Below are 17,185 nucleotides of genomic sequence, written 5' to 3'. Positions count from 1 at the left end.
CGTTATCTCGTAATAACTTTCAAGGAGTATAATCAGTAAAAATACTGAATCACTATGCTGTATACCTAAAACTAATACAATGATAAAAAATCAACTATATTTCAATTTAAAAATAGAGGCCGAGACGAAGATGGATGATGTTAAGATAAAGCCTAGGGGAGTGGGATGATTCCCACACTTGTTGCCAGCGGACTGAAACTACAAGGATGGGAATCCAGATTCAGAGACACTGATTTAACAAGATTTGGGAAAGGGGTATTTGTGACCGTTCAATCTTAAGACAGCCTCCAAACCCTTATTGCTAAGAGTGGGTTGCTAGAGTAATAGAACTCCAGCAGAGAAACTCTCCCAGCCATCCTCTCAGGTATGATGACAAAGTCAATGAACAGAGGAAATCCAACAGGAAGGCTTTGGAGCATCCAGAGAGGCAGACAAAGGAGCCCACTGCACCGCAAGAGCAGGGCGCCAACAGACGGACAGAACTCATTACTCCTGCCTGTCAGTCTGGAGGATGCTCCTTCCTCCTCTGCAACTCATTTCCAAACGCGGTTCAGCCTTGACTCTCTTCCTTCCTTACCAACGTCCCCTCTCCGTATGAGGCCATCATATTATGTCTGCCCTCGGGTAATCATCTATTCCTCTATCTGCTTAACAATCACTCAAATACACTGTAGCCATAACATAAGCATACAGAAAATGAAACATTACGTAGAGGTCTGATCACATCTCATCACGTAGGGGCCATTACTCCATTCTCCAGTTTCTCCATTGCTCACAGTTCTCCAGTTACTTGAAGGGCCTGGTGAAAAACAAAAAACAAACAAACAAACAAAACCATACCCATCTATATAAAAGGGCTGCTGTTTAAGGTAAGTGTAACTGCAGAGAAGAACATGAAACAAAAAAGATCTTATGTAACATTTATTTTTCATCCCAACCTAATTTGGCTTTATTCCTTACCTCCCATTCCCATCTTCTCTTACAAATCCAAAAACATTTTTTAACAAAATGTTTAAAATCATAATTATCTAGAGTCATAACAAAATTTTTTTCTCTCCAAAAGGGGGAAAAACACAGCTTTTATTCTTGTGCAGCATTTTCAAGTATGTATCTTAATATATTCTTTATAAGCTATTTAACATAAAACCCTTCATCTTGTGAGGTTATTTACACTTTTCTATTTCACTGACACATCTCTAATACATTATTAATTTTCATGAGAAGTGGGAACTGTAATTAAAAATATAGGATTTTAATCCCTGAGGTGCCAGTTAAAATGGACGAGGTCGCCACTGCAACACGAGATTTAAAGAATCAGACTTAAATAATATGCATGGATCATGCTGTGTGGATCAAAATCATCTCCATAGCATGGAGTCATTAAGTAAATTGCATTCACTGGGTTAAGTCAACCCTGCTCTTCCTCGCACTCATGTTATAATATTTCCTTTTGTAAAGAAATAACATATAACAGTGAAGTCTGCAGAAGCTTCTGAGATCCTCAGAATTCAAAGGGAACCACAGTTGTTTTTCTGATCTCCATGCACATTGTTGGTGAGGGTTTTCAGCACCATTACAAGACCTGGAGAGATGAACCAACTCCGTTTCTCTGCTTCTCCCTTAAGTTTAGTCAGAAGAGAGAAGCCAGTCCTCCTGGCTGGAAAATGAGAGTGTCCTGCTTGCCTCTGGCCAGAGTAGCAGAACTGCGCGCAGCCCTTTGGGCTCACCGCCCCTGTGGACCCTTTCTCTTCCAGGAGGCTTCCAGGGCGGTGCGGGTCCCTGTCTGCCCCTAGTAGTAGCGGTTCAGGCTCCTGGTGCCGGGGACCTCAGGCTGGCCATTCATCCAGATCTCCCTGATGATGCGTTCCCGCTCCTCTAGCCGCTGGGCGCGCTCCAGCTCCTCTGCCGAGGTGAAGACGTTCTTGTTCAAAGTCCTCTCGAAGCGGCGGTGTCTCCTGACCGAGACATCGGATACCGCGTCTGAGCTGCCGTCCTCGCTGTCGCTGCAGTCGCTGCTTTCTCCGTCCTGCGCGAGCTTCTTCTGGGGATGCTGCTGGCAGTCTGTGTGGCAAGAGATCCTGATCACCAAGGCAGCCAAAGTGAGGACCAGCCCAATGCACACGCCAGAGACAAAGTACAGAGCTGCTCGCTCAGGACTCTCTGGAGGAAGAGGAGGAGACAGAAGGGAACATCTGAGAGATGAGAACTATATATGCAGAGAGCAAATATGATTCCAGAACAGGACGCACGCCTCTCACCAGACCCCAAAGCTTTTGTGGTTACAAATATTGCCTTCCCTTGTGACAAATTACATAATGTATTCAAAATGTAATTTTCAACAAATGGCAAATGTGGGTAAAGAGTGTATGGAATTCTTTCACTATTAAAAAAAAAAAGTATTATTTAGTATCTGTGAGAAGTAACTGTGTGTAGATGCCAATTGCTTATACCAGAAAAATCGTTGCCTCTGAATTTGCTCCTGCAACCCCTTGAATTACCTTTTAATCATAAATTGTAGGCGACTTCTAAGATGATTCTCGCCTCTTGGTATTCATACTCTCATGCAAGCCCTTCCTTTCCAGGGCTGGACCTAGTGACTTATTTCTAACAAAAATGATAGATGACCTGAAGCTTAGGTAACCTAAGCCTGACTTCCAACTTACTCATGAGCTCTCTAACTTTTCTCACTCGCTTGCTCTGATTCAGTCAGTTCCCATGCTATGAGCTGGGCTACAGAGAGACCCACAAAGTGAGGAATTAAGAGTGGCCTCTGATTAATAGTCTTCAAAGAACTGGATTGTACCAACAGCCATGTAAGTGAGCTTGGAAGTGTATGAATATGTGTCTGTGTATTTGCAATTTTCTTTTGCCTAGCTAGATTTTAAGTATCCTATACCTCACTGAGATTACTTTTGCAATAAGTAATGGTATTTTACTGGAATTTAAAATTTTGAAGCAAGTCATTCCCTGTTGGAGCCTTGAGGTGTCCAGAACCTTGGCTTTGCAGCAACCTTGTGGGACACCTTGAACCAGAGAACCCAGCTATGCCAAGTACAGACTCCTAACCTCCAGAAACTGGGTGATAATTAATATGTGTTTTTGTTTTGGGGGTAGAGATGGTCCCCAAATTATAAGGGCTAGATTTAACAATTTTTCAACTTTACAATGGAGTCAAAGCAATATGCATCCAAGCAGAAACCATGCTTCTAATTCTGAATTTTGATCTTTCCCTGTGCTAACAACATGCAATACAATCCTCTCTCCTGATGCTGGGCAGCGGCAGTGATTTGTACCCCCAGTCTGCCACACGATCAACCAACACACTTAGAACCATTCTGAGCCTAGGCAGCCATTCTGTTTTTCACTTCCAGTACAGCCGTCAATAAATTCCATGAAATGGTAAACATTTTGTTATAAAATAGGCTTTGTGTTAGGTGGTTTTGCCCAACTGCAAACTAATTTAAGTGTTGTGAACACATTTAAGGTAGACTAGGCTAAGCCACTATGTTCCACAGGTTAGGGGTATTAAACGCATTTTTGACCTAGGATGTATTTAGCTTACAATGGGTTTATTGGGACCTAGTCCCATTGTAAATTGAGGAAGATCTGCAATTTGTTATGCAGCAATAGCTAACATAAGTCACAGATTGAAAGCTAGGGTAGGCATTTTTGAATCACCCCATGAGGTCAATTGATAGGGGAGTTATTTAAGCCCTGCCTTGGTGAGAGAAGAAAATAATCATTCTGTTGATGATCACTGGGCGTAGTGGGTCCAGTGGTGATCACTGTATGATGTGCTCAATAGAATGAGAGCCTTTGAGTGAACAGATCCCCCTTTCTAGTTATGCTGAGTACGCTGAAACATGCCTGGCCTTGGGTCAGAGGGCATGGTCAATCCAACAGGACTCAAGATTGACGTCAGCAAATCGGTCCATAATCTATATTCACTTGTAAGTATGAATCAAAATATATAGTTTTGTGGGGTTTTTAGGACTATAAGTGGGATGATATATGATTCATATTTGCTTTTTAAATTTAAAAATATGTCTTAGAGAGATTTCAGGATTTGTCAATAGCATTCCTTTTGACTGCTGGGTATGATTCTGCAATACAGACATCAAAGTATATATAACCTTTTCCTTGTTGATAGCATATAAATTGTTTCCAATTTTTTACTATTATGATCAGTGCTAGAGTCAATATCATTATGTCCTTGTATACATCTCTTTACGCGGATGCAGAATTAATTATGCAGTTTATTTATTTAAAAATAGAACAGCTGCGTCAAAGGGCATAGGAATTTTGAGGTTTTATACATTCCAAATTGTACCCAGTAAAGGTTCTGTCAATCTGAACACAGCATGTTGAACACATGTGTTTATGATCCCCCTTTCTCTCTGAAACCCCCACTGAAATGACAGTGATGTGAATAAAATAGATATAAATTATAGGTACAAAGAAAAGACTAGAGAAGGAAATAGAAAACACAAATAGTCAACATAAGAGTAGTCAAAAATAGAAACACAATGACAGGGGAATGGTGTCAACATCATGGTGGTGTGAGACATCCTTACTGTTTGCCATCCCTTTTAAAAAGATTAATTAGGGCTATACGCACAAACAAGAGTGCCCCTGTGGGAGTGTGTGATCTAATAACATACATCAAGGAACTGGGGAGGAGTCTCGCCTACCTGTTCCTCTAGTAATAGACAGACCTTGGTTTGGGCTGCAGAATCAACAGAGCCAGCAAACCTGTCCCAACACCTCCCAGTCATGACTGGGGAAAAGCTGGATAGTGCTGATTTGGGCAAATACCCACTGATGAGAGAGAACTTGTAAAAGCACAGCCCCCCTAGAGGTGACTAGAGCACCACTGGAGGGAAAAACACACACATGAGTTTGGATGCAGCAGAGAGGGTGAGGAAGTTTTCCAGTTCTTCCCCTCCCCACAAATTGACACAGTAAGAGACCAAACTCTCCCGTGGTGACCTCTCCATAGGCAAAAAGGAGAGTAGTGTGTGAGTGCCCAGCTACCCTAGCAGTGCTGGATGCTAAAAGAGAAACTGATTTCTCTCCAGCAATACTCAGAGTACTTGAAGGAGAACCTCCATGATTAGGGGCAAGGAGGTGATCAGGAAAGGCTGATAAGAATATCAGAAGGCATTAAAGGGACATGATACCTGCTGTCTGTGCTCAGGGCTTCAACAGGAAATCCACTTAAGAGCTTCTGGGAGAATCTCAGCCCAGGATCTCCCCACCAGCTGGTGGGGACCCCTAACACCCCAAGTGCTAAACCCACACCTCCCCTCCCTCTGCAGTGCCGCCTTGAGCGCACTCAGAGACTGGCAGCAAGAGTTAGTAGGGGAAACGGAGTGTTATCAGAAAAACAGACCAGATCTGTGGGCAAGACAGAAAATACAAATGAGCTATAGCACTACCTTCTGGAAAACAAGAGAGGTTTCCAGCAGCCAGTCAGGTGAGTTATAACCAGGGAAGACATAAAAGCTTAAGAATTCTGCTACAAGAGGGAGCAAGGAATGTGGAGTGTATACACACAGGGTCAGAGAGAACTCCAGACAAAAGAGAACCAACAAACAACATACCCTCTCTGAGGGCAATTAGTAAAGATTTGAGGAGGTGGATGCTGCTCAGAGGCAAAGCCAGCAACGCAGAACTACAAGAAAGAGGAAAAATCAAGAAAACATGACACGACAAAAAGATGAAACTCCTGGAATAACTGAGCTCGAAAGCATAAAATCGTATAATCCAGTGGATAAAGAATTCGAAATAGCTGTTTTGAGAAAACAATGAGCTACAAGAAACACAGAAGACAATTCAATGAAATCAGGGGGGAAAAATACATGTACAAAATGAGAAAAAAATTTAGCGAAAAGTTAGAAGCCAGGAAAAAGAATCAAATTCTGGAACTGAAGAATTCCATGAGTGAAATGAAAAATGCAACAGAATCAAGACATAATAAGCAACCAGGAAGCTAGCAAAAAAATTTTTTTTTCTGCAGGACAAACCAGATATTTTTATTCTCATTTTTCCTTAAAATAAATATACAGTAGAATTTTTACAATTCAGTATGATTAGACATGATTTGTAATTTTAACTTTAAAAATAAAACAAATGACAACAGAAACAAAGAACTAGTACAAATTTTAAAACTACTAGAACAAAGAGAAACTACATTTCTGATCAAAACATGTGCCACAGCTAAACTCAGGGAGACAGTAATTTTGAAATAACCCAATCAGAGGTGAACAGAGAAAAAAGAATTAAAAAAAAAAGTGAAGAAAGTACATGACCTAAAGGAGTCAATCAAATGTACACAGTACAAATTTAGCTGGAGTCCAGGAGAAGAGAGGGGCAGGAGTTTATTTAAAGAAATAATAGCTGAGAACTTCACAAATCTGGGAAAGACTTAGAAACCCAAGTTCACGAAGCTAATAGATCACCCTACTATCTCAATGCAAAAGACTCCCAAGAACATTATAATGAAATTGTTAAAAAAAAAAATCAAAGAAAAAGAGAGAATAAAAAAAAAGCCAGAGGAAAAAAGACAGTAACTTACAAAGGAACCCCCATTAGGCTATGTGAAGATTTTTCAGTAGTCACTCTACAGGCCAGGAGATAGCAGAATGACAACTCAAAGGGTTGAAAGAAAAAAAAATTGCCCACCCAGAATACTCTATCTGGAAAAGTTATCCTTCAGATATGAGGGAGAAATAAAGACTTCACCCGAGAAACAGAAGCTGAGGGAGTTCTTCACCACTAGAGCTGCCTTGCAAGAAATGCTGAAAGGATTTCTTCCAGCTGAAATGAAAAGATGCTAGATAGTGACATAGAAACATGTTGAAATATACAACATGCTGGTAAAGGCAAATGATTTAGAAAACTCTAATTCTGGAACAGGATGGTGTGTTAACCACTTACCTGCAGTATAAAGATGAAAGGAATGAGTATTAGACATAACTGTAACTACTGTAATCCGTTAAAGAAAACACAGTATAAAAAGAAGTGAACTGTGACATCAGAAATGTAAAGGGGGGAATGGAAGGGTGGAGCCTTTGTATGTGATCAAAAGCTTTCAATCTTTTACCAATGAGTATGGTATTAGCTTCAGGCTTGTCCTATATTGCCTTTATTATATTGAGTTATGTCCCTTTTATGCCCAATTTGTTGAGGGTTTATCATGAAAGAAAGTTGCATTTTGTCAAATGCTTTTTTGGCATACATTGAGATGATCAAGGAAACAGAAGGAGATGCAGTCACTACCTTGAAGACATGTTCATGGCAGCATTATTCGCGATAACCAAGATATGAGAACAACTTAAGTGTCCATCAACAGATGAATGGATAAAGAAGATGTGATATATATTGCAATCTTATTCAGCCACTAGAAAGGAGATCCTGCCATTTATAACATGGATGGATCCTGCCATTTACAACACGGATGGACATTAAATGAAATGTCAGACAGAGAAAGACAAACAACGTATGATATCAGTAACATGGGATCTAAAAACGTTTACTTTTTTTTTAAATTGAGGTATAGTCAGTTTACAATGTTGTGTCAATTTCTGATTCACAGCACAACTCTTCAGTCATACATGAGCATATATATATTCATTTTCTTATTCTTAAAAAAGTTTACTTATAAACAGAGTAGAATGCTGACTACCAGGGGCTCAGGGGTGGGGGATATGCTGTTGAAAGGTACATGTTAGCAACTAGTAGATAAATACGTCCTGGGGACCTAATGCCCAGCAAAGCCAACAGACAATAGCATTGTATTACAGACTTCAAAGTTGCTAAGAGACTAGATCATGACTGTTCTCATCACACACACAAAAAGGAGATAATTACGTGATGTGAGAGCGGTGTTAACTAATGTGTGATGGTGATCATACTGTTTTATAGAAATGTATCAAATCAACATGTTGTCACCTTAAATCTATACGATGTTCTATGTCAATTATATCTGGAAGGAGGGAAAGGAGGAAGGAAGGAAGGAAGGAAGGAAGGAAGGAAGGAAGGAAGGAAGGAAGGAAGCAGTGAAGGAGCCTGAAACTGGACTCTGTCTAGCTGATACTCAGCAAACACTGAGAATACTGAGGGAGCTTTTGCTTTGAGGAGCATAACTGACAGGTCAGCCCGGCAGGGAAGCTGACCCATCAGTTGCAGTACCAAAGGGAAGTGCAATTAGAGAAGCATGAAGAGGGAGGGATCCCTGGAAATACAAAAGTGAGTCGAAAAGCTAAGCTCAGATACAGAAATCTGAAAAGGCTTTTCTAGAAAAGATGCACAAATCCATGCTTTTACCAGGGTGGAAAACTATCAAGCAGACCTGTATTTGAAGCCTCATCTCAGACTCCCTTCTCAACAACGGCAACACTGTCTACTCTGCTGAATTGTGCTAAAGGTGTGACAGACGGCACGCGTAAAGGGGACTCTCCCAGATCCTGGCAAAGAGAGGCATTCAACAAAGAATAGCTCGCTCTCACTCCATTTTCTTCTCATCTTCCCCTCTTTCCTCCCTCCTTCCTTCTTCCTTTCCTTCCCTCTCTCCTTCCTCTCTTTCTTCCCCCTCCTCCCTCTCTCTCATTCCTCCATCCACCTGTTTCCCTCCCTCTCGCCCTCTTTCCTTCCTTTCTTTTCTCATCCCACTTCCCTTCCCTGTGAGTGTGTGTCTGTCTTTCACACCCTACCCTCACCCCACCTACTACACAGGGCAACTTTGAAGGTGGTTACTGAACTGAATCTTGGAAACCACTACTCTCCCTTTAGTGTAACTAGTCCACCTGCCCTGAATTACTACACAGATCAGAAAACATTTCTTTGCCTGCAGAGAAGCCCAGTGAAAGCAAACAGAGAAAGCGAGGGTTTACTGGGTCTCACTGGATCCTGAGCGGGTGGCACAGGACTGATTTTCACAGCTGATATGATTTGTGTTGTTTCTCTGCCTTATTCTTTTACAAAAAGTCAAAACTGTAGCTCTATTGTGGTTGCTTTTTCTCTTCTCTGCTCCAGGTCACTTCCTCGTAGCCAATGAACCACCCCTGTCTTGAGGAGATCCAGCCAGATGTTAATTGCCTAAGAAGCAGAGTAGGGAGGGCTACTGTTGGTTGCTTTCCCTCAATAAATAAAAACAAATGTATTGCTATATCTTGCTTCCTGCAGGGTCATTGTTTTCACAGGCAGGAAGAGGCACTATGTGGAGGTCCTGGGGCTAATTTCATTTGCACCCTTGGAAGTCAGATCATGTCCAACAGACTCTGTAGGAGAGGAAGTAACACTAGCCCAGGCCAGGTCAGCTGGCGTCCATGCAAGTGAGATCTTTTCCTGCCTGGACTTTCTTGTTGGCCCCAAAGCTTTCAATCCCTTAAGTGGAAAGAAAAACATAAAAAAGATAATAAAAAAGCTTTAAACAAAACAATGGGGCTTGTGTAGTATCAGAGAGTATTCAGCACAATCTCTTCTCTGAACTCTTAAGGCATTGCAAGGATGTCCCTTCGTGGGGTTCTGCCCCTCCCCAGAGAAAACCAAAGACTCCCATTAATGCTGCTGCCCTCTGAAGTGCTGAAGAAAGCTTCCTTTCAGCCTGACTTTTCCGTCCCCAGGAAGGAGTGCTGGAGAACCACTGTGCCCGCTCGCCTGGCTCTGGCGCATGCTCCTTTGCTTGTATATCTCTCAGCTTCCCTCCCCCCGTGCCCCCTCCCCGCGGTCCTATGGCTTCGGCTTCAAGGACAGCTGGGTAGAAGGCCTGACACACTCTCTGATCTGGCTTTATTGCTGCTTAAGTCGATACTGTATTATGACGATTTTCTGGCTCCTTGAATCTGGAAGGGACGATGAGCACAACCAGCCTCTCCAATCTACACAGCACTTTATGTAGCTGTATTATAATTAGTTGCATAACCATATCTTCCCCACAACAGTGAGAAATTGAGGAGCAAATCCACACGACTTTAGGCTTCCAGTTACCTAGCACAGTGCTTTGCTCATGGTGCCTATTTTTCAAATGTTTATTGTAAATCTTGACTCAAACAGCAGGAGCAACAGCAGTCATTTTGCAGCCATGAGATGACAAGCATAAAAGAAAGGCCATGAGAATCAGAGAGAAGCTGGCTCCTACATTTCTGAGTCAATGGACCAATGCTAGCAACCACCCACCTCCAGACTTCTTGTTATGTGGGTAAGATAACTTCTGTGTGTTTAGGCCACCAAGCTGAAGTTTTCTATTATTTGCAGCCAAAACAATCCTAACTGTTAAACGATACAAAAGTCTTTGGATTTTATCCTAGATATAATGAGGATCTACTAACAGATTCTAAGAAGTAAAAAGAATTGCATCATCACACCTACATTTTAGAAAGACCATTTCTCTAGAAGACACAGATTGGAGGTTGGTAGACCATGGAAAATGCCATTATGGCAAGGCAGACAAAAACACGAATGAGCTTAACCAACTCAGTGATAGTGGGAGTGAAGTGGAAGGGATGCATTTCAGGGACACTGAAAGGAGAAATGCACCAACCCTAAGCAATTGGATATGAGCAGTGAAGAAGATAGATCAAAGGCCAAAAATCATATTTCTAGTGTGGGTAATGCCCTAGGTGGTACACAAAAGAAGGAGCATATTTAAACAGAAGGACAATTCCAGGCAAGGCTGAATTTGAAATACATATGGCACATCTAATTGGTAATGTTCAGGGCATTTAGATACTCAGCTAGGAAGGTCAGAAAAGAGTAGGGCGATGTTAATTTTATATATATATATATATATATATATATAATTTTAATTTCAATAAAATAGCATTACATATTACAAAAGTAGTATCAATGAAGTATAAAATACTTGAAAATACTTAAAAATATAGCTAAGCAAAAGAGAATTAAAAATTCACAGACACACACTCATACATATCTCAGCATTCAGATATAGTTTGGAGTAAAATGTGGTTACATATACATATAAATACATACACATAAATGGGATTATACTGCATATACTGTGTGGCAACAGGGCTTGTTTACTTAACACATCATAAACATTTTTGTACTTCAATTAATATTCACATATTTATGTATATATTTTTTACTATTATAAACAGTTCTGAAATAAATTATCTTCATAGTAAAATTTTGGCCCATTTTTCTAATATGGAGCTGGGGAATCATGCTCCCTGACTTCAGACTGTACTACAAAGCTACAGTAATCAAAGCAGTGTGGTATTGACAAAAAACAGACACATAGATCAGTGGAACAGGATAGAAAGTCCAGAAAGAAACCCATGCACTTATGGTCAATTAATCTATGACAAAGGAGGCAAGAATATACAATGGGGAAAACACATTCTCTTCAATAAGTGGTGCTTGGAAAACTGGACAGCTACCTGTAGAAGACTGCAATTAGAACATTCTCTAACAACATATACAAAAATAAACTCATAATGGATTAAAGACCTAAATGTAAGACCAGATACTATAAAATCCTAGAGGAAAACATAGGCAGAACACTTGTGGACATAAATCACAGCAATATATGTTTTGAACCAGCTCTGGGAGTAATGGAAATAAAAGCAAAAATAAACAAATGGGATCTAATTAGACTTAAAAGCTTTTGCGCAGCTAAGAACACCATCAACAAAACAAAAAGACAACCTACAGATGGGAGAAAATATTTGCAAATGATGCTACCAACAAGAGACTAATTTCCAAAATATACAAACAACTTTTACAACTTAGTATCAAAGAAATAGGCAATCCAATCAAAAAATGGGCAGAAGACCTAAACAAACATTTCTCCAATGAAGACATACAAATGGCCAATGGCACATGAAAAAACGCTCAGCATTGCTAATTGTCAGAGAAATATAGATCAAAACTACCATGAGATATCACCTCACAGCAGCCAGAATGGCCATCATTAAAAAGTCTACAAATGATAGATGCTGTAGAGGGTGTGGAGAAAAGAGAACCCTCCTACACTGCTGGCGAGAATGCAGTTTGGTGCAGCCACTGTGGAAAACAGCATGGCGATTCTTCAAAAGACTAGGAACAGACTTACCATATGATCCAGTAATCCCACTCCTGGGCATATATCCAGAAGGAACCCTACTTCAAAAAGACACCTTCACCCCAGTGTTCATAGCAGCACTATTTACAATAGTCAAGACATGGAAACAACCCAAATGTCCATCAACAGATGACTGGACAAAGATGTGGTACATATATACAATGGAACACTACTCAGTCATAAAAAAGATTAAAATAATGCCACTTGCAGCAACATGGATGGACCAGAAGATCGTCATTCTAAGTGAAGTGGGCTAGAAAGAGAAAGAAAAATGCCATGTGATATCACTTATATGTGGAATCTAAAAAAATAAAAAAATTAGGACACAAATGAACTACTTATTATTTATAACTTAGATGATTGATTTCTTGAATATGTGTAATCACATTTGACTGTCCTTTATGATTGGATCACCACATTCTGTTGATTCTTATTTTGTGATTGGCTTTATTCCTTTGATAACTATGTAAGTTTAAAAAGCTAAAGCTCTAATCTGTTCTTAGAAACAATGGTCAACACATATATGTAAACTAAAAAAAGTGCAGTGTATTATATATGTGTATTTACATGTAATATAATGTGTATGTGCAGTCAAACTGCAATAATCCTACCTAATACAACTGAAAAAGGAAAAAAAAAAGATCATAAAACAAATGATAAACACCAGGACATTCAGTTAGTTCATTCAGTGACCACAACTGAGGCTCATGCTGGCCAAAATGGAAAGCCACCAGGTACTTCCTGTGCCAAGTCAAGCTCCAAAGCCCACTAGCCTGTTTGCTCTTACCCGAGATATTTCCCTTCAACAGCTTATTTGCAACTTTCATGTGAAGCCTTGGAAACTCCAGACCCTCCCTGCCACATCTCATTTCATTTTGGGGGTGTCTTCACTATAGAGTTGAGGGATCAGCATGTGAAAACATGATACCAGAGTTTCAAACATCTCTTTTCCAGACCCAGTGTCCTTTCTCCCCGGAATAGTCACTATTCTGCTTGAACGAGCAGAACTGAGATTCCTCTGGTGTGTGGGTGCACAGGTAAGAAGGCCCCAGGCACTGAACTTCCCTGGGGAAGTAGGGAGTTGACTGATGACCTGAGCCTTTGCTGATCTGAGAAGGAAGAACCCTGGACTTGAGGCATGTGAAGACGACATGCTGCATCTTGTCAACCACAGAGGAGCCAGCCAAACTCCTAAGAAGTCTTCCTTCCTAAAATCAAGTTGCATGTCATGCAAGATGCTTTCTCAGCAAGAAGCTATGAGCTTCCTTTATCCTCAATCCTGGCTCAGATTTGCCATTTTAAGTAGAAATAACAAATTTTGCATCTGCACTCTGAAGTCACCACATCCTGACTAGAGAACTAGAAAGTAAAATCAGTCCCAGGGGAAATCTAATCAGAACCTCAGTCTCTTCTGTTTTATAACCAGAAACATCAGGCAAAGTGAAACAAAGCAAAAGCAAACTACCAAAAACTGTAAACTCACTCAAGCAGCAGAAAATTAGTTTAGTCATTCAAACCACTGAGCATTTTCATGTTTTTTATTAATTTCAGTTTTACTGAGGTATATTTTCATGCATTTTTAAATTACTCCGTTTATATGTACAGTACTTGTTCTCAGGAAACAATATTGAGGATAAAGTCAGCCATCATCCTAAAAGAATACAACTTTGAACCAAGGAAGGGGCAGCTATCACATTCTTCCAAACTCAGATACTTTCTGTCTCCATGTCTCCCAGAAAGTTATCAGACACCTCACACAGCCCCCTAAGCACAGACTAAACACACACACACACACACACACACACACACACACACACATGCCCTGGGTGGGGCTGAGAACCACAGCACAGAAATAATCAGGCTGAGGACCCTCCATTGTGGCTTTTCATATCACAGTTAAACGCTTAAGGACAGAAGCCAACAGCAGCCCCAGGCTACTTCACTCACTCATTTAAGCCCAAAAGAAAACCAAACATTTTCAGCAAGACAAAGCATTAGAACCCCGCACTTGCCAAATTAGAGAATGCCAAGCTTAACTTTCAAACCAGAGACTTTTCATCTCAAAACTCAGTACCACAGAGCCCCTCCGCTATGACAGCACAGCATTTCTCTCCTGGGTATGAGGCCAGGGATGGCCACCCAGGAGATGGCTCTGCCCAGCCCCACGCTTCAGCCCTGGTCCAGCCGAGACTGGACAGCTACCTGAGACAATGGAATAGGCTGCTAGGATGCTGCTGAGCAAAGCCATGTCCACTTGCTCCGGGATCACCAGCTCCGTGCTGTGGCAGATTGGCAGCCTTGATGCGGCATCCGGAGAAGACCTCCTGGAGATGCTTCGGCTGGATCAAGGTGGCCACCCTCCCTCTCTTCTCCTCTGTTCGGGAACACAAAGTGAGTGATGAGAACATGTCCTGATTTCCTGAGGCTGTGTTCCAGTAGCCTGGGCTCAAGAACAAAAGCCAGTCCCCTAAATGCCAGCCAACCTTCCCAACTAGGGGACTGCAAAGATCTGGGATCTTACTCTCTTTGCTCTAGCAAGCTTCTTGGCTTTCAAGGAAGTGACAACTCCTTAAAGCTGTTTTTCCTGGCCTTTCTCCCTTCTCTTGCCCATCTTCTCCCAACGTCCCATTTTGACACTTCTCTCTCTCACCTTCCCTTGATACTTTTTATTTCATTCTGCCTGGTTTTCCTATAAGGAGCAGCCCATCATCCCTTTATTCTTGCATTTTAACCCCAAGCCACAGCCTGCTCTTCACCTGGCTCTGCTTTTCCCTGTACTGATGGCACTTGTGTACCTTAATCACCTTGCCTCATCCCACGTATCTCCAAATGTGCATCCTTGGCAATGGCTCAGAGCTGGCTATTCCAGAACTGCCAGAGTGGTTCCAGTTCTAAAATGTCGCCAAGAACTTGGGAGCTCAAGCCTGCTCCCTGCCCCCAGCTCCATGACTCCACCTGTGACCCTGGGACTGTGTGATAACACATGCACTGTCACTGTCTGCCCATCAAAGGAACTGTATCCCCAGGGTTCAGAACAGGAACTCAGGATCTCAGTGTTTGGTGGTTTGGCCTCTGGCTGGAGGAGCACATTCTTTCTCCAACTGCTGTCGCTCGGACCCAGCATTATCATTACCCAGTTCATTCAGTGAAGCCCTCACAGAGAGCTGAGGATTTCAGGTGGCAAAGATCTTGATGGCTCCTATTCAATGCCACTCTAGCTGGAGACAGGGGACTGAATCACAGGGTATGGAGGGGTGTCAGGTTGGCAAAAGCTAGAGAAGCAGAAGGCTCCAGTCCTTGCAGAAGAAAGAGGTTCTCAGGTGGGTCACAGACACTGGTAACATGGATCACACTCAGAGGGCTTGAAGGGCTGCAGTGCCATAGGTGGATGGAATGGGTCCCAACAGATAAGACAACTCTCACTTTGGTGGATTCCAATGGGCTTAGGGGAGACCAAAGCAAGGGATGACAGACCAACCCACAGGGAAGACAGAAATGAGCACAAGGTCCCTGGAGGAGTCAGAGGACCAGAAAGTGGCAGGATGAGGAGTGGGAGCTCGGGGCCTCTGAGAAGGGGCTAGCTCCTGTGACGGACCTTGCACCTCTGGGCCAGAGTATAGGTTCCCTCAACAGCCATTTGAGTTCCCAAAAGGTGACAAGTAGATGATACAGGTGAAGAGTTGGAGCCACCATCCTGAGTTCAGAGACTGTTCTGTAGGTATGAGGACTTCAGGACCTAGGAAGAAAGTGAAGCCACTGGAATATTTGGGTGAGCAGTGGGACAACGCTGTTCCAGGCACATCCCCTCTTATCTACCCCCACTAACCCACCACAGTGCAAGTATGGGAGTTTTCCAACAGTCTCCAATCTGACGCTTCTGCCAAAACCTCTTCCTATTCAATTTAGCATCCACTCTCACCAACAGGGTTATCTTTATAAAGTGCCAATCTGATCACTTCACTCCACAGTCCAACACTTCAACTAATCTTCATTAAAATTCTTAACACAACACACATCCACTTCCACAATATCTGACCTCTATTTTAGCTCCTAATTCATCTCCTACCCAAGTCTACACACATACACATATACATACACACAGAGATACAAGTACGCCTAATGCTCCAACAATACCAAATTACTTTTAGTTCCCAAATACACTAAGCTCTTTTATCTTTTCATGCTTTTGGTTGTACCCTTCCTTTTGCCTAAATGCTCCTCCTACTCTTATCTGTCTGACTAATGTTTCCTTTAAAAGAGAATTCAGAAGTTCCATGGTAGTCTCAAAATCCCAAGGGCTTTTTTTCAGAAATAGAAAAATCCATACTAAAATCCATATGGAATATCAAGCAGTACAAATAGCCAAATAATCTTAATTTAAAAAAAAAAAAGTTAGAAGTCACACTTCCTAACTTCAAAACTTACTACAAAGCTACAGTAATCAAAACAGTATAGTACTTGCATAAAGACAGGTATACGGATAAAATAGAATAAAATAGAAATCACAGAAATAAAACCTTATATACATGGTTAAATGATTTTCAACAAGGATGCCAAGACCATTCAGTTTGGAAAGGAGAGTCTTGTTGAGAAAACTGGATATTCACATGCAAAAGAATGAGGCTGAACCCTTTCCTTACATCATATTAAAAAAAATTAACTAAAAATGGGTTAAAGACCTGAATGGAAGAGCTAAAACTATACAACTATTAGAATAAAACATAGGAGAAAAGTCTTGTGACACTGGATTTGGCAATAATTTATTGGATATAACACCAAAATCAAAAGCAACAAAATAAAAATAGATAAGCTGGGCTACATTAAAACTTTAAACTTCTTGGCATCAAAGGAGACAACCAAAAGAGTTACAAGGCAACCCATGGAATGGGAGAAAATATTTGCAAATCATATATCCAATGAGGGGTTAATATTCAGATTATATAAAGAACTCATTCAATTCAACAACAACAAAAAACACAAAACACAAATGGGCAAAGGACTTGAATAGATATTTTTCCAAAGAAGAGTTATAAATGGCCAATAACCGAGTAAGCACATGAAGAGATGCTCGATATCACTAATAGTTAGAGACTAAAATAA

General features: G+C 41.3%; 1 protein-coding gene across 9 annotated transcripts in view; it reads right to left on the bottom strand.

The window, feature by feature from the left end:
• Nucleotides 1-906: 906 nt before the first annotated feature.
• Nucleotides 907-17,185, bottom strand: part of EVA1A (eva-1 homolog A, regulator of programmed cell death) — a 56,348-nt gene continuing 40,069 nt past the window's right edge. For 4 of the 9 annotated variants that reach the window (XM_074354397.1, XM_074354394.1, XM_074354396.1 and 1 more), the window contains 2 exons: nucleotides 14,288-14,459; nucleotides 907-2,160 (listed from right to left, as the gene is read on the bottom strand). In XM_074354397.1, coding sequence (XP_074210498.1) covers nucleotides 1,790-2,160; nucleotides 14,288-14,333 — 417 coding nt within the window. In that variant the 5' untranslated portion in view covers nucleotides 14,334-14,459 and the 3' untranslated portion in view covers nucleotides 907-1,789. Of the gene's footprint in view, nucleotides 2,161-14,287; nucleotides 14,460-15,680; nucleotides 15,822-17,185 lie in introns of those variants that run through there. The other 5 variants (XM_074354395.1, XR_012502924.1, XM_045505054.2 and 2 more) reach the window with 5 other exon arrangements.

This window comes from Camelus bactrianus, chromosome 28 (assembly GCF_048773025.1).
Source record: "Camelus bactrianus isolate YW-2024 breed Bactrian camel chromosome 28, ASM4877302v1, whole genome shotgun sequence".
In the NCBI taxonomy this organism is placed as follows: Eukaryota; Metazoa; Chordata; class Mammalia; order Artiodactyla; family Camelidae; genus Camelus; species Camelus bactrianus.
The sequence above is the reverse complement of the archived record's forward strand: the minus strand, read 5'-3'. Positions and strand labels throughout refer to the sequence as shown.